Source organism: Trichomycterus rosablanca, chromosome 5, assembly GCF_030014385.1.
Source record: "Trichomycterus rosablanca isolate fTriRos1 chromosome 5, fTriRos1.hap1, whole genome shotgun sequence".
Lineage (NCBI taxonomy): Eukaryota > Metazoa > Chordata > Actinopteri > Siluriformes > Trichomycteridae > Trichomycterus > Trichomycterus rosablanca.
The window spans coordinates 23,222,978-23,241,528 of NC_085992.1; the positions used below are offsets into that span (position 1 = coordinate 23,222,978).

An 18,551-nucleotide genomic window follows, 5' to 3' on the forward strand; every position below is an offset into this window, starting at 1 on the left:
AAAGTTAGATTTACATTTAGTCATTTGGCAGATATTTTATCTACGGTTTATCAGCTAAGACTTGATTGTGCAAACTATTTAAAGGTCAAATTTGTAACTAAAAGGAACCCAAATGAATAGTTAATAAGCAACAGAAGATTAATTATTCATTAATACTGCAAGAACCTGTCAGAACACAATGTGCACAAAATGGTAATGCTGTTACTCTTGGAATTGTTCAAAGCATGAGGGAGACAACAGGCTGTATGGTCTGGAGGTATAAACTCATTCCAATCCCATCACTAATCAACCTGAATGCAAAGGCTGTGAGCTTTGAGGCTTTATGGCTGTACTTGCATGAGCTTTGACACTAAAACTGTAGCTGACTGGTTTATTGTCTAAAGAAAATCTTCATACCCCTTTAAAATGGTCAGTTTTTCCTGAAATACACAGATCAGCCATAACATTAAAACCACCTTCTTGTTTCTACACTCAATGTCCATTTTATTGGCTTCACTTACCATATAGAAACACTTTGCATGCTTTGTTATCCCCCTTTCATGCTGTTCTTCAATGGTCAGGACTCTCCCAGGACCACTAAAGAGCAGGTATTATTTAGGTGGTGGATGATTCTCAGCACTGCAGTGACACTGACATGGTGGTGGTGTGTTAGTGTGTGTTGTGCTGGTATGAGTGGATCACCTCACTGTCACTGCTGGACTGAAAATAGTTCACCAACCAAAAATATCCAGCCAACAGCACCCTGTGGGCAGCATCCTGTGACCACTGATGATGGTCTAGAAGATGACCAACTCAAACAGCAGCAATAGATGAGCGATCATCTCTGACTTTACATCTACAAGGTGGACCAACTAGGTAGGAGTGTCTAATAGAATGGACAGTGAGTGGACACGGTATTTAAACACTCCAGCAGTGGTGCTGTGCCTGATCCACTCATACCAGCACAACACACACTAACACACTATCTAAATACTACCTGCTTTGTGGTGGTCCTGACCACTAAAGAACAGGGTGTAAGCAGGCTAAAAAAGTATGTAGAGAAATAGATGGACTACAGTCAGTAATTGTAGAACTACAAAGTGCTTCTATATGGTAAGTGGAGCTGATAAAACAGACAGTGAGTGTAGAAACGAGGAGGTGGTTTTAATGTTATGGTTGATCAGTGTATGTCTTCACGCTGTATTTTTGTATGCATGTTGTGCTGTGTTCGGTTTTCTCCAAACATACGGCTTGGAGTTCAGTTCAGAAAGTTCAAATGTGGTCTCATCTGACCATAAACTTTTGCTGAATGTCATTTCAATCTTTAAAGTCTTATAGCAAAGCACTTGTTTGGGAGCATTTTTTCTTGCCACCCTGCCATAAAGGTCAGCTTTGTGTGAAGCTTGTAGGTTTTTGTCACATGCACAGACCAACAAGTTTCAGCTATACAGACTTTAAAGTCCTTCAAAGTTGCATTTAGCCTCTTAGTAGCTTCCCTGATCAATGTCAAAATCAAGAATTTTTACTTACTTTACCTGCCAAAAGCTTCCAGTTCAGACATAGTGTTGAACCGTGTTGCATGTACAGCATGTTTACAATCTACCAACAGATTTTCAAGTCAGGTGACTGAGGGCCAGTCCAAAAATGTTCCATCTTTAGCCTTTTTTAAAGGATTTTAAGATGAATACTGAGTGAAGTTTTGGATCTGCTAATTTGAACACAAAGTTTATCCCTGTTTTTTATGTAAAACCTTTGGAATTTGCTTTGCCCTCTTTTTATGCTGTTTGTTGGCAAATGTGATCATTTTGCATTGCTAATGACTTAGCCTGATTCATCTTATTTCCATGTTTTACCACCACCATCCTAGTGGTGGTGGTAAAACTTCCCCAGGTGGGTTAGGCTTCCCCAGTGTTACTGGGCACAATGTAGCACACCCCAGACAGGACACCTTCTTCATCGCTATAGCCAGTCATGTTTGTAGGTAGACGCACGATTGGCTAATAGTACCGGTGGGATTGGAACTCTGGATCCCAGTGGTGGCAGGCTAGAGTAATATACTGCTAGGCCATCCAAATGTGGAAAGCATTGGACAACTTAGACATTTTCTTTGAAAATACTGTATTTTTGAGATGCTGAATTGTGCAATGTGTCAGTTTGCAAACAAAATTGGCATTTAAGCTGCTCAGGTGGCGCAGCGGTAAAAACACACGCTGTTCACCAGAGCTAAGATCTCGAATACATCATATCGAATCTCAGCTCTGTCTGCCGTCTGAGGCTGAGTGGCCACATGAACAACGATTGGCCTGTTAGGGGTGGGATTAAGTCGGGTGGGGACTGGTGCGGGTCTCTCAGACTGGTGCGATTACGACCTCTGCTGGCTGGTGGCGCCTGCACGGAGATGGGAAAGGAGTGCGGTAGAGGGTGTGGCCCTCCGTGCACAGCGCTGTACTGCACTCGTCAAGTGTAGGTGATAAGATGTTCGATTGCTGTGCACGTGTCGGAGGGGGCGTGGAGCAGCCTCGTCCGCCCCAATCAGGAGCAGGGACCAGCATTAGTGAGAGGATGATTGACGGGCAGGAATTGGATGCGCTAAAGTGGGAGAAAAAGGGAAAAAATTAATAAAAAATGGCATTTTGAACATTGATTTCTATTTATTTATTAGCTTTTAAGCTCCAAAGTGGACTTACATTTAGCTACCTACTTCTTCTAAAACTATACATCCATAAATCTCCATGCAGCTGCCTCATTTGCATCCAGACAACATACTACTGTACTGAATAGACTGTAAGTATAGTAAAACCACCATGACTATAGGTATTGTTGTAGACCTCATGTGCAGGCTTGTTGGAAAAATTGTGGGTATACTAAGGTCACCAAAGGATTGCTCACATTGTATATAATCTTTAAGAATACATTAACAGCCACTCAGGTGGCGCAGCGGTAAAAACACGCGCTGCAACCAGGGCTGGATTTCGAAGGAGCGTCGTTTCGAATCCAGCTCTGCCTTCACCGGTCGAAAGGCTGGTCGGCTATATGAAAGAATACATTAACACTTTAAACATCTAATTATTACCAGTTATCTTCATTTTTATATTATCCCCTAGCTAGTTTCGATGCCTGATAAAGATTACTGGCACTGGGGTGTCTTGTAAGTTGATTAGCATTTTCTTTCAGTATCATCCAGGTGATTTGCTTTTGTCCCACAGACATGCAGTTGGTGGCTTTTGTTATCAAAATCAGCCCTAGGTGTGAATGAGAGGGTGTGTGTGTGATGCTCTGTCACGGACTGGTGTCCTGCCTTGAATCTTGTTTGTTTGGGTGATGCAGGACAGGACCCCCTGCAATCCTAAAGAGGTGGTCAATGAGAAATGAATTTCTGTCAGAGAGCATGTGGTTAACAGAACAATCCTGAGAGGAAGTTTTATATTGCAGGAGACTATGCTGCACTTAAACTCTTATCTCACCCTGAAAGTGTAGCATGTGGCACTCTGGCATACATTCAGCTGTCAGCCAAATGCCTCCACTGCTGCATGACCTTTAGGTTGTGACTCCTTTACAAGATCCTTGTTAGCATCGCCACTTTACTTGGTATTTAACAGCTGCTTCTACTTGCTAATGAAGTAAGGGTTTGTGGATTATTAAGATTAGTGGGGAACAGTGTGGTGATTAGTGAGGAGTTTGTGAGGTGAGTTTTACCAAGCTGATCTAATTTGTTGTTCATATTTAGAACGGTGAGGAGAAACAAGTATTTAACCACTGCTGTTTTTATTTAATGACCTATATGGCCAAAAGTATGTGGACATCTCTTCTAAAGTTTGAATTTAGTTGTTTCTGTCACATCCATTGTTACAGCATGACTATTCCTCTGATTATAAAGCAAGGTCTATAAAGCCATAGTTTTACCAGTTGTGTGCAATGGAGTTCCAGTTGCCTACACAAAGCCCTGGTCTCAACCCAACACTTAAGATGAATTAAACTTAAATTGTGAGTCAGGCCTTCTCTTCTTATATCAGACCTCACTGGCTCTATAGACTGAATGGTAGGGCTGCAACTAACGATTATTTTAGTAGTCGAATAATCTGACGATTATTTTTTTCGATTAGTCGACTAGTCAACGATTATTTATGTCATACCCTCCATCTCTGCCTTAACATAACAAAGCCCTGTTATGTTATTTAAGTTCCAATATCAAATTAAAATAATGACCCATGAAACATGAATATGAAACTTAAGCTTGATAGTTGAATTAAATAGATTTGAAACATTAATACACAATCACAATAAAAAAATGCAATTTAATAAGAAAGCTTTGGACAGCATTAGAAACTGTTATGTTTCAGAAGTTATCACTCTGGAAGTCAAAAAACATTTATAACATGTCGTTGAGAAACATGTGAATGCTGTCTGTAAAGACCTCAGCCATTTGAGGGGTGCATGAACTTCTCTTCTCATCCACACTCCATTGCTTAGTGCTATTAATAGAAAGAGCAAACGAGAAAGCTGTATTAATTATCACAAACTGAAGGCTATGTATCATAGTTTATTACAAATAGTGTACTGGCTATGCCAACTAAACCATAACAGGTTAAATATCTTAACTGAATTATCTGCTGAGCTAACTAGCTATCATTAAGTAGAGGAGGCTTATTATTTAGAATCAGTGCTCTCATTAACGAGAGCAAAAATATGGAAGACGAGACAGGGTAACGTTAGGCTATGATGTTAAGTTATATAACGTTACTCATATAAATGACTGATTAACTATTGCACTTAATGCGTTAGCTAGCTAACAAACCTGAAAAATAGCGAACTCTTAAATAGTTTTCCGACAAGTACTCTAGCTATAACAAACATTAACTACGTTGGTTAAAGCACAAAGCGGTGTAAAAACTTTGCTGCAAGGCATTTCACCGTAGTGCTGGTGTGAAACCTTAACTCTGCTTTGTAGTGTCTGCGTCCAGCTCGTTTCTTTGGGTTATTTTGGCTGAAATACTTTAGAAAGTTTCGGTCTCTCTATCTTTGCCTCTCTGTCTTCATAAACTCCCCGCTGCGCGCCATGGAAGCGATGCTGCGCCCCCTGCAGTTCCTTTAGTGCATTGCAATAATAACGACGCGTCGACAATGAAATTCCACGTCGACAAATTTTTATAGTCGACGTTATCGAATACGTCGACTAATCTTTGCAGCCCTACTGAATGGGCACAAATTCCTAAAGACACCCTTTAAAGTCGTGTAGAAAGGCTTTTGCAAAAGAGTGGATGATTTGAAAGCTACAAAGGAATGAGGGAGAAACTTAATACAAATACCTATAGTTTTGGAATGGGATGCCCAACAAGCTCATGGTCAGGTGTCCCAATACTTTTTCCCATATAGTTTATATTCCAGTATGGGCGCTCAAATGGCACAGCAGTAATTGACGCTAGCTCACTACTGCTGGGATCCGGGGTTTGAGTCCTCAATGGTGCTATCGGCCCTTTGAGCATATATGCACATTTGATTGACTGCGTCTGAGGGGATGGGCGACACGGTGGCTCAGTTAGCACTGTTGCCTCACAGCAAGAAGGTCCTGGGTTCGATCCCCAGGTGGGGCGGTCCTGGTCCTTTATATGTGGAGTTTGCATGTTCTCCCTGTGTCTGCGTGGGTTTTGTCTGGGTGCTCCAGTTTCTTCCCACAGTCCAAAAACATGCAAGTGAGATGAATTGGAGATACAGAATTGTCCATGACTGTGTTTGATATAACCTTATGAACTGATGAACCTTGTGTGATGAGTGACTACTGTTTTTGTCATGAATGTAACCAGAGTGTAAAACATGACGTTAAAATCCTAACAAACAAACAAACAAACAAACATCTGGGGGGATAAGTAGTGGTGAAATCTGAAAATAAAATAGAAAAACATTCCAGTGCTAAAATCCTCTGGTCTGGTCTTAACTTTGTTTTAATAAATATATATGAAAAACCATTTGTATTTATAAGCATAACTAAGGACATGTTTAAAAAGCCAGAATGATGGGACACTGGATTTTTCCATGATATAAAAAATGTATACAATGCTGAGCAAAGTCTGAGACCACTAGTGAACATGCTTCTACAGTGTATCACAAAAGTGAGTACACCCCTCACATTTCTGCAGATATTTAAGTATATCTTTTCATGGGACAACACTGACAAAATGACACTTTGACACAATGAAAAGTAGTCTGTGTGCAGCTTATATAACAGTGTAAATTTATTCTTCCCTCAAAATAACTCAATATACAGCCATTAATGTCTAAACCACCGGCAACAAAAGTGAGTACACCCCTTAGTGAAAGTTCCTGAAGTGTCAATATTTTGTGTGGCCACCATTATTTCCCAGAGCTGCCTTAACTCTCCTGGGCATGGAGTTTACCAGAGCTTCACAGGTTGCCACTGGAATGCTTTTCCACTCCTCCATGACGACATCACGGAGCTGGCGGATATTCGAGACTTTGCGCTCCTCCACCTTCCGCTTGAGGATGCCCCAAAGATGTTCTATTGGGTTTAGGTCTGGAGACATGCTTGGCCAGTCCATCACCTTTACCCTCAGCCTCTTCAATAAAGCAGTGGTCGTCTTAGAGGTGTGTTTGGGGTCATTATCATGCTGGAACACTGCCCTGCGACCCAGTTTCCGGAGGGAGGGGATCATGCTCTGCTTCAGTATTTCACAGTACATATTGGAGTTCATGTGTCCCTCAATGAAATGTAACTCCCCAACACCTGCTGCACTCATGCAGCCCCAGACCATGGCATTCCCACCACCATGCTTGACTGTAGGCATGACACACTTATCTTTGTACTCCTCACCTGATTGCCACCACACATGCTTGAGACCATCTGAACCAAACAAATTAATCTTGGTCTCATCAGACCATAGGACATGGTTCCAGTAATCCATGTCCTTTGTTGACATGTCTTCAGCAAACTGTTTGCGGGCTTTCTTGTGTAGAGACTTCAGAAGAGTCTTCCTTCTGGGGTGACAGCCATGCAGACCAATTTGATGTAGTGTGCGGCGTATGGTCTGAGCACTGACAGGCTGACCCCCCCACCTTTTCAATCTCTGCAGCAATGCTGACAGCACTCCTGCGCCTATCTTTCAAAGACAGCAGTTGGATGTGACGCTGAGCACGTGCACTCAGCTTCTTTGGATGACCAACGCGAGGTCTGTTCTGAGTGGACCCTGCTCTTTTAAAACGCTGGATGATCTTGGCAACTGTGCTGCAGCTCAGTTTCAGGGTGTTGGCAATCTTCTTGTAGCCTTGGCCATCTTCATGTAGCACAACAATTCGTCTTTTAAGATCCTCAGAGAGTTCTTTGCCATGAGGTGCCATGTTGGAACTTTCAGTGACCAGTATGAGAGAGTGTGAGAGCTGTACTACTAAATTGAACACACCTGCTCCCTATGCACACCTGAGACCTAGTAACACTAACGAGTCACATGACATTTTGGAGGGAAAATGACAAGCAGTGCTCAATTTGGACATTTAGGGGTGTAGTCTCTTAGGGGTGTACTCACTTTTGTTGCCGGTGGTTTAGACATTAATGGCTGTATATCGAGTTATTTTGAGGGAAGAATAAATTTACACTGTTATATAAGCTGCACACAGACTACTTTTCATTGTGTCAAAGTGTCATTTTGTCAGTGTTGTCCCATGAAAAGATATACTTAAATATCTGCAGAAATGTGAGGGGTGTACTCACTTTTGTGATACACTGTATCTTGCATTTTTCTCAAATTAAATTTCTCAAATTTACTTATGTTTTTTTTTTTTTATTACAAATCATATAATCAGCATAATAATGTGTCTTAAATCCTTAATCCTTAATATTTAGGGGTCATCACATTGGATTTGGTATGCATACCAGTGCAGAAATGCACCTCTCAACGGCCATCCCGCCACCAGACATAGCCAGTCAGAGCCGACCAGCCGTTAGCACGCTGAAATTCAAACCCCAGATCTCAGTGGTAGAGGCTAGTGTACTACTGCTGTGTCCCCTGAGCACCGTAAATCACTACAAATGTTTGTATAAAATTAAAAATTTTGTGTATTGAGCTTCTCATAAGTAAAATTTTGCAGCTCAAAGTCGTCTGAACATGTGCTTTAATGGGCAGGCTAAGTCTTAAGAAATTCTAATCTTTTGTCAAAAGAATTGACATGATCAGTCACAAATGTGCTTATTCGCTTTTCAGTAGTGCCAAATACTAACAAATTCTAAAAACTTCAAATTGTAATGCTGTTTAAATTATTAGAAATAAAAATGCAAACTGGAAGCATTTTCACTAGTGGCTTTAGACTTTTGGCGTTTTTGATGTCAGCATTGTGGTAACACAGAGGTTTAAAACTCTAGCCCACCACCATAGAGACCTGGGTTCAGTCATAATGTCTGAAAGAGAGAAGAATGGATGCGGAATAAGATTGCTGCAAGCAATACTAATTTCTAGTGTCTGGTTAAGGTGCCGGCATGAGTTGTGGCCTAGTGGTTAAGAAACTGGACTAGTAAGCAGAAGGTTCAAACCCCACCACTGCCAGGTTGCCACTGTTGGGCCCTTGAGCAAGGCCCTTAACCCTCAATTGCTTAGACTTAGTAAGTCGCTTTGGATAAAAGCGTCTGCTAAATGCCGAAAAGTGTAAATGGATAGCAGTGTGTATAGCAGGTAGAGTCTTCTGTAGGAATCTGCTACAGGTTGGTGTAAAAAAGTCATCAGCTGCTTTATAGAGGATTTTGAAATAACGAGTGAGCCTAGTAACGGTAGATGTACTTAAAGCTATAAATGGTTTTTGTAACAACATACTAATTAATTTGTGTCTTCTTTCTTCTTTCAATTATTATAATCATGTCTTTGTTTATGCTTATAACTACATATGTTTTTGTTCGAACTTATAAAGCAAACAATCTAACCACATTATGTTAATACTGTAGTTGAAGAGGATATCTGCATTGACTAAGTAAAATGGCAAAAACAATTAAATACATGTTTACCCTCAATTAGACTAGCTTTATAGGTTTTTAATTGGAGTAAAATATGTTATCAACAGCCCTGGGTGTTTAATGGTCAATTACCCTAGCTTAAATTTCCCCACTGATCAATCAATGTGCTTTTATTCCCACGTGTTACTGTAAGCAATGCGTATTCCTTAAAATGTTAGCAATGTAATTGTATTAAAAGCTGAAAAATGTTAATCATGGGTGTCACAATCTCATAGCTGTTGGATTATGACCTCACCTGCACCCCAGGCTACTGGGTTAAAAAATAATTCTTTTTAACTTTCAGCTCCTTACTTTGTATCATTATTTTTCTGCTGGTAGATGTATCTGCTTATTTGCATGTGTCTTACCAGCTGTGTGTTTTTCGGTATCTCCTCAGGAAGACAGGTGAAGATGGCATTTATGAGCTTCTTCAGCCACACACACACACACACACACACACACACACACACACACACACACACACACGAAAATGCATTTACTGCTGTCCTGTTGCAAAGTTGCTTGCCAGGTGTCTATTGTGTGATATGATGTAAAGGGGGAAAATACATACAATTAGCTAGTGACAATACAGCTGATAAACATTAGTGTATTTAAACATAAATTCTAACAGATCTGAAGCATTTTGTACTGTAATGCATCATTGTTTGTACCAGATACTGTAGCTTGTATTTCACACAAGTGTAGCAGGGCCAAATGTGCAAACATACAGTGGGTGTGAAGACACCATGTTAAATAGAGGATGAACAGACCATACGCTTTATTAAGAAGTTGTGATTTTTACAGATTTGCAGTGTAGCACTTTTACACTCATTGTGCTAGTATTAATGAGTTGCTGTATTTTCCAGCAAAACAAAACCCATTACAGTGGTACCTTGTAACTCTAAGAAATTTGTACCCTTAAACTCAGTGTTTCCCTTAAACTTAATGTGTGCGAGACTGCTGCTTTGCTCAGTGCTCGGCTTCAGCGGTGCCGTAAAACATCATGCGAACATGAGACAAATCTGCATTTGTGTGGAATAACCGTCAAATTTACTCTGAAAGCTCCATGTGTATCTGTGTTCAGCTGTATTTTTCTCCTGTTTCACTTTTAAACTTGTGTTATAGCTCGGGGTTCTGAGAAATTGTAAAAATCAGCTTTTCCGAGAGAGTCTAAAGCGCTTAACGTAAAAAAAAAAAAAAGTAACTTAATGTATTAAAAGAACGACATAAACACTATAAACCTCTCTTAATTATTACTGCTTGTTTGTTCTCTCCACTAATTCAAAAGCATAAGAAAACTATAAAGAAGTAAAGGTAAAGTGCAGGTTTTGTTGTATTTTTAACTGTTTTAAATTCTATTTCAGTGTTATTTCTTATTATATTTGTGTTATTTTTAGTGTATAATTGTTAAAAACAATCCCATTATTTTACATTAGCCTAAAATATATGCAGTTCCAGTTCCCCATACATCCTCCTGGGAAAAAATACCTTACAACTCAATGCCTCTTAAACTCAACGCCACTACCAGAACCAACTGACGTTGAGTTTTGAGGTACCACTGTAATTCTATGTTTAATACATTTACATTTGGAAGCGACATATTGTACAAATGTAATTTCAAACCAGGTGATGCTGTTCTTCCAAAAGGGTTGATTTGGTTTATTTTGCTATTTAAAATGGTTTTCGGATACCCACCAGTCACAAAAATAAAAAATAAAAAACGACCGGAGTCTTCAGCAGCGGAAGACAAATTGACTACACTAAATTGGGAGAAAGGGGGAAACATGCATAAAAACAAACAAAAAATGTACAACCAGTGCAGGTGTTTAGGTAGCACTGTGGTAAAATCCGCTAGAACCCCAGAGCTTGACATATCAGCTCCTCTAGGGCAGGCCAGGCGCCCATACGGACAGTGATTGGCTCGTCTGAAGGGTTGGATTGCTGGAGGGAATTCTTCATAACTGCTGCAATTACGACTTCTGCTGGTTGTTTGATGGTGCCTGCACAAACAACAGAGGATAATCGGGATAGGTGTGTGACTCTCCGCACGCAATATGGATCCCCATATGAACCTGCCTTGTGTGGGTGAATAGAAGTGGCCAGCTCCATGCACATATCAGAGGGGGAATACGATTGTTGTGCCACTCCCAAGATTGAGATTGGAGAATTGCAACAATAGAGGACGAAATCCAAATCGGGTTATTGGGTATGACTGTGTTGGCACAAAATTTTGAGGAAAATGTATAAACTACAACCGCAGAGACCGATAAACTAACCCAGTCTTACATGTACAAACTTTCCCCACCATTAATGTTATAGTTTGTGTATGACTGCAAGTCCACTTTCTTCACTGTAGATTTGTTTAAATGCTAATCATCTAGTTAAATTTCCTGTCTCATATTTAATAGAGAACCCCCCTCTTTTTGGGTCCTTTTTTTCAGGTCGAGTTGTACCGAAATCTGGTATGGGTTGTGGTCTAAGTCAATTTTTTTGAGCCGGGTTTGATTAATCTGTAGAAAAAAATTTATGGAATGATCCCAAAGTCAATATCATTGTGACCGTTTTCACTTAGTGTGAAGAGTAATGAAAATAAGGGAAGACCATGTGTCAATGAGCCTGCTATGCCCTCCAGCACCAGCTCAGGATCCAGCCAGCCTCAAGAACCCAAAAAGATCAAAAGTAAGATTGTTTTTTAAAATATAGTACTATACTTCTAGTGGTGTGTTCTTCGGGTTGATGCAACATGTGGGGTTTTGCATAGAAATATTAGTCTAATCTTTTAAATAATTCAGTTTTTTTCAATAATTCAATTTAATTTACAAAATTGTTTTACAGATTGAAATATAGAATATTATGCTCACTTAGGGCAAGTCGGTTGGGGGCTCTTGAATGGCAAAATTTTAGAGATCATTAATTTGAGCCATAATACTGTTGCAATGTGTTACCTTGAGGAAGATCAGAGTAAAAATTGTCTAACAATAACATGAGAACTTGTCATTGCTTTACAGATCAGAACATTCCACATGATTAGCAGATGTAGGATGAAAACAAAAATTGTTTTGTGGAAAATTTATATCGATTTTGATACTAAACACAGTCAGAATCAAGGTTTAGCTGAGGGTTCTTACTGCGGTAACTTTAGTGTTGGTATGAGTTGTAATTTGGGCATGCTGTCATTCTAAATCAATGTAGGCACTTTGATTTGTTTGTTTTAATTTCCTGTCCTCTCTCATGAATGCACACTGATCAGCCATTACATTAAAACCACCTCCTTGTTTCTACACTCACTGTCCATTTTACCAGCTCCACTTACCATATAGGAGCACTTTGAAGTTCTACAATTACTGACTGTAGTCCATCTATTTCTCTACATACTTTTTTTAAAGCCTGCTTTCACCCTGTTCTTCAATGGTCAGGACCCCCACAGGACCACTACAGAGTGTATTATTTAGGTGGTGGATCATTCTCAGCACTGCAGTGACAATGACATGGTGGTGGTTTGTTAGTATGTGTTGTGCTGTTATGAGTGAATAAGACACAGCAGCACTGCTGGAGCTTTTAAACACCATGTCCACTCACTGTCCACTTTATTAGATACCTTGTAGATGTAAAGTCAGATACGATCGCTCATCTATTGCTGCTGTTTGAGTTGGTCATCTTCTAGACCTTCATCAGTGGTCACAGGACACTGCCCATGGGGCACTGTTGGCTGGATATTTTTCGTTGGTGGACTATTCTCAGTCCAGCAGTGACAGTGAGGTGTTTAAAAACTCCATCAGTGCTGCTGTGTCTTATTCACTCATACCAGCACAACACACACTAACACACCACCACGTCAGTGTCACTGCAGTGCTGAGAATGATCCACCACCCAAATAATACCTGCTCTGTAGTGGTCCTGTGAGGGTCCTGACCATTAAAGAACAGCATGAAAGCATGCTAACAAAGCATGCAGAGAAACAGATGGACTACAGTCAGTAGTGCTTCTTTATGGTAAGTGAAGCTGATAAAATGGACAGTGAGTGTAGAAACAAGGAGGTGGTTTTAATGTAATGGCTGATCAGTGTATGTTTATGCTTTAACATTTTATGTTTTTACTCACAGGAGTGGCACCCATGATGGCCAAGTCTTTAAAAGCCTTTAAGAAGCAGCTTGGACGCAGATAAACAGATTTTTGATGACCAATTATTACACACCAATGTGAACAACTGTAAGCTACTTTCATTTTGTTATAAAGCCTTAGCAGACTGAATCTGCATTACTTTTCGTTTGGATTAACTACATATTTTTTTATATAGAAAGACCGGTATGCACTTATAAATGACTGAAGCAAAAATGCTCTAGCTAAATAAATACATCTAAATTAAAACATTTGTAACGTGTATTGTTTTATTCAACGTGTTGTGTACTTTATTGTAAATGCTTTGCCTCCATCTAGTGGGTATTATGATAAAAACAAATTACGTTTTAGTTAGAAATGTAATGAGAATGCACATTAATAAACAACAACTGTCTGGTGTTTAATAGCCACATCTTTCTAAATACACCGACGAGGCATAACATTATGACATTATGAGGTGAAGTGAATAACACTGATTATCTCTTCATCACGGCACCTGTTAGTGGGTGGTTATATTAGGCAGCAAGTGAACATTTTATCCTCAAAGTTGATGTGTTGTGCCAAGTTCACACTACATGATTTTCCAAGTCGTCAGGTCGCTGTACAGTTCACACTACACAACTGGATCTCTAGTAATCGGGAGTCTTTCAAGTCGGTGTGGCTTTCACACTACACGACTGATCGGTGATAGGGGGTTTCACACTACACAATCCATCACCAACTGGAATCACAGGCGATCTTCTCTGGTCTTCCAAACTACGTTCTGTCATGAAAACAAACGCGAGAAGTAACAAGGGGTTAAATGATACCACGTCTAAAAATGCTCGTCAACAAGTAGCGAGCGATTAAAGTTCGTGCGCTGATGGTGCAGCATAAAATCAAGTAGGAAAAATAGGAGCAGCATGGATTGTTCTGTAGTGAGTTGGAGGTTAATAAATATTTTTTGCAATGCAACGTTGGTGTTATGTTTTGTAGAGAATGATCAGGTCAGAAATACTGTAAAACTTGTGTGTGCCGATGTATTCTGATATAAACTATATTACGCCCCTGTCCCATCTTTTTACAACACCTCCCCTGCGTTTTCCCTCACCGTATCTTGCGTTCTCACTGGCTGTTCAAGATAGCACTTATTGCCAGTCGGGCGACTTAGATCCAGATATCTGACAAGCTAGATATCTCTCTTCGGTCGCCGAGCACTCTGCGAGTGCTTGGCAAGCTGCTCGGATCGAGTTGTTGAGTAGTTCACACATAGCGATTGAGAGCAGAGTTTTGATCGCCGAGCAAACACAGAGTTGCTCCCGAGCCGGCAAATCTAGCGCTGACCGGTTGTCGAGCGAAAAAATAGTGTAATGTGAACTAGGCATTAGAAGCAGAAAAAATGGGCAAGCGTAAGCATTTGAGCAAGTTTGACAAGGGCCAATTTGTGATGGCTAGACGACTGGGTCAGTATCTAACAAAAGTGGTCCAAGGAAGGAACAGTGGTAAACCGGCGACAGGGTCATGGGTGGCCAAAACTCATTGATGCACATGGGGAGCGAAGGCTGGTCCGTGTCCAATCCAACAGATGAGCTACTGTAGCTCAAATTGCTGAAGAAGTTAATGTTGGTTTTGATAGAAAGGTGTCAGAATACACAGTGCATCACAGTTTGTTGTGTATGGGGCTGCATAGCCACAGATGCCAATCTGCCCCATGTCCACTGCTGAAAGCACCAACAGTGGGCATGTGAGCAACGGAACTGGACCACGGAGCAATGGAAGAAGATGCTCTGGTCTGATGAAGCATGTTTTCTTTTACATCACGTGGATGGCCAGGTGCGTGTGCGTCGCTTACCTGGGGAACACATGGCACCAGGAGGAACTATGGGAAGAAGGCAAGCTGGCGGAGGCAGTGTGATGCTTTGGGCAATGTGGATGTTACTTTGACACGTACCACCTACCTAAGCATTGTTGCAGACCATGTACACCCTTTCATGGAAACGGTATTCCCTGATGGCTGTGGACTCTTTCAGCAGGATAATACGCCCTGCCACAAAGCAAAAATGGTTCAGGAATGGTTTGAGGAGAACAACAACGAGTTTGAGGTGTTGACTTGGCTTCCAAATTCCCCAGATCTCAATCCAATCGAGCATCTGTGGGATGTTCTGTACAAACGAGTCCGATCCATGGAGGCCCCACCTTACAACTTACAGGAGTTACAGGATCTGCTGCTAACATCTTGGTGCCAAATACTACAGCACACCTTCAGGGGTCTATTGGAGTCCATGCCTTGACGGGTCAGGGCTGTTTTGGCAGCAAAAGGGGGAGCAACACAATATTAGAAAGGTGGTCATAATGTTATGCCTGATCGGTGTGTAACAGCGGCAAACAAGATGTAAAAACAGTTATTCACGTAAGGTCCTTTACTACCTCATCATAACTGTGCCCCTGTGCACAAAGCGACATCCATACACACATGGTTTAAAAAGTTTGGTAATTTGGTTTGAAGGACCACACTAAAAAACCTTCATGTTATCTTGTGCTGTTGTAGCTCATGGTTAGATCCATTGTGTATTTTGATAAGCTATTCTGCTCACCATGTAATGAATGGTCAGTTGATTAACTATAGCCTTTTAGTCGGGTCATTCATTTGTTCTCCTCAACAAGCATACACTCTATAACTGCAACGCTTTTGAAATTTTTTAGTTCCACTACATTTTGAATGAGAATTTTGCATAATAAAGTTCCACATCAGTAACACTAAATACTACATACTAAAACCACCAAAACAAATATTCTGGTGTTTAATGTGAACATTAAGTAAAGCTCTTGGCCCAAGTATTTATGATATTACACATTACAGTGCTGCAACAGGATGTTCACAATGAAGTGGCTGGTAAGTATTTCTCCAAACTGCTCAAAACAGGTCCTCATCACATAAGAGCTTAGATGTTTTATGACCCTCAACTTTTTTTTTTAAATGCATTTTCTTCCTTTTTCTCCTGATTTTTAGCACGTCCAATTTTAACCCAATTGCGGTATGCTTCATGTCTACTGGTGCTGACCCCCGCCCCTGATTGAGGAGAGCGAACTAACACACTTCCCCTCCAATACGTGAGCAGTAGGCGACTGCATTCTTTTCACCTGCACCAGTTGAGTTCATATGCAAATCAGCCCTGTCCAAGGAGAGCCACACCCTGATCAGCATTATTTCTCTACTTCGTGCAGACGCCATCAACCAGCCATCAGAGGTCATAATTGCATCAGGTCTCCATCCGGCTCCCTAACCTTGTATTAACAACAGCCAAATGATGTTCATATAGCCACCCAGCCCAGGCGGATGGCTGAGATTTGATACGATGTCTTCAAATTCCCAGCTCTGGTGTGCTAGCGTATTTTAGCGTAATTATCTGATAAATAATTCTTCACACATTAAAAAGTAATATGCAGTCAATATGGTACAACATTTTTTTCAGGGAATGTTTCAATATTACAGAATGATGATATGCCCCACTGAAAAAAAAACCTTGGAATGTGAATTGGTTTCTCTAAAAGGCCTTTCTCTAAAAGTTTGAAAGTGCAAACTGTAGAGAAGCTCTTTAACTCTTCTATATATCTCAAAAAATTAAAGATTTTTGCACTCAGGTGGTGCAGCGATCTACCAGCCCACACCGCACAAGATCCCAGATGTGGTTATCTGTGTTTTCTAATGGCTGGGTATCTTACATTACATTTTTACATTTACATTTTTGGCATTTAGCAGACACTTTTATCCAAAGCGACTTACAGTACTGTAACAGTATATTTTCTAAGCATTTGAGGGTTAAAGGCCACCTCTTATACCAACAACCTAGGGTGGCACGGTGGCTGTCGCCTCACAGCAAGAAGGTCCTGGGTTTGATCTCCAGGTGGGGCAGTCCGGGTCCTTTCTCTGTGGAGTTTGCATGTTCTCCCTGTGTCTGCGTGCGTTTCCTCTCCGGGTGCTCCGGTTTCCTCCCACAGACCAAAGGCATGCAAGTGAGGTGAATTGGAGATACAAAATTGTCCATGACAGTGTTTGACATTAAACTTGTGAACTGATGAATCTTGAGTAACGAATAACTACCATTTCTTCATTAATGTAACCAAAGAGTGTAAAACATGACGTTAAAATCCTAATAAATAAACCAGCAACCTCTTAGTTACTAGTCCAGTACCTTTACCGCTCGGCTACAACAGCCTCTTGTGTCTATAGACACGACTTTCTGTGTCGGTTAGGGTTGATGGTTAATCCTCATTACTGCTACAATTGTGGCCTCTGCTGTCTGGTCAAAGGTGACTATGGAGATAAAAAATAGACAGTAGTGTGCGACTGTCATATACAGTCAAGCCGGAAAGTCTGCACACCCCTTTCACCTTCTCCACGTTTTATTACATTACAGACTTATTCTATAATAGATTAAGTTCTTTTTTTTGGTTGTTGTCATGTTGGAAGTTAAACCTTCGCCCCAGTCTGAGGTCCAGAGCGCTCTGGAGCAGGTTTTCTTCAAGGATCTCGGTGTGCTTAGCTGCATTCATCTTTCCTTCTATCAGAACTAGTCGCTCCGGTCCTGCTGCTGAAAGTCTAGGAAGATTTTTGGTGGTTTTAAACTATTTCCATTTACGAATGATGGTGGCTGTTGTGCTCTTTGGGACCTGTAAAACTGCAGCAATTTTTCTGTACCCTTCTCCAGATCTATGCCCTGACACAATCCTGTTTCTGAGGTCTGCAGATAATTCCTTTGCTCTGATATGCACTGTCAACTGTGAGACCTTATATAGGCAGGTGTTGGCAATCCCCAATCATGTCCAATCAATTGAATTTACCACAGGTGCACTCCAATTAAATTGTAGAAACATCTCAAGCAGCATTAGTGAAAACAAAATGCACCTCAGCTCACTTTTGGGTGTCATATCAAAGGGTGTGCACACTTGTGTACATAGGATATTTTACATTTTGATTTTTAATAAATTAGCACTAATGTCTAAAAACCTGCTTTCACTTTGTCATTGTGTGTGGAATCTTGTGACAAAAAAACGAACTCAATCTATAATAGAATGAGTCTGTAATGTAATAAAACATGGAGAAGGTGAAAGGGGTGTGCAGACTTTCTGGCTTGAGTGTATATATACAAAGCCCATTTCCAGAAAAGTTGGGACATTTTGTACAACAATAAAAATAGGAATTAATGATCTGTTAATTCTTTTGATCTTATTTTTGATAAAAAATAGACATTAAATTTCCAAGGTCTTTACTGATCAACTTCTTTATATTTTGTAAAAGTAAACACGTTCAAATAGTCATGCCAACAACACACTCCAGAAAGTTGTAGGCGTAATTACTTTCCTATTTCCTATGTCTCTCATTTCCTTTGTAACTTTTTAATTGCTTGTGAACTGAGAACACTAATTGTTGCAGTTGTACAAGTGGAATTTTTGTCTGTTCTTGCTTGATATGTGACTTCAGCTC

At 40.5% G+C, this 18,551-nt stretch overlaps 1 protein-coding gene across 1 annotated transcript in view; it reads left to right on the top strand.

The window, feature by feature from the left end:
- The window catches only part of LOC134314753 (elongin-A-like), a 31,751-nt gene extending 18,485 nt beyond the window's left edge, over positions 1–13,266 (top strand). The window contains exons 8-11 of the mRNA XM_062995447.1: positions 9,366–9,373; positions 9,460–9,497; positions 11,541–11,647; positions 13,072–13,266. Coding sequence (XP_062851517.1) covers positions 9,366–9,373; positions 9,460–9,497; positions 11,541–11,647; positions 13,072–13,133 — 215 coding nt within the window. The 3' untranslated portion in view covers positions 13,134–13,266. The remainder of the gene's footprint in view (positions 1–9,365; positions 9,374–9,459; positions 9,498–11,540; positions 11,648–13,071) is intronic.
- The last annotated feature ends 5,285 nt before the right edge of the window (positions 13,267–18,551 follow it).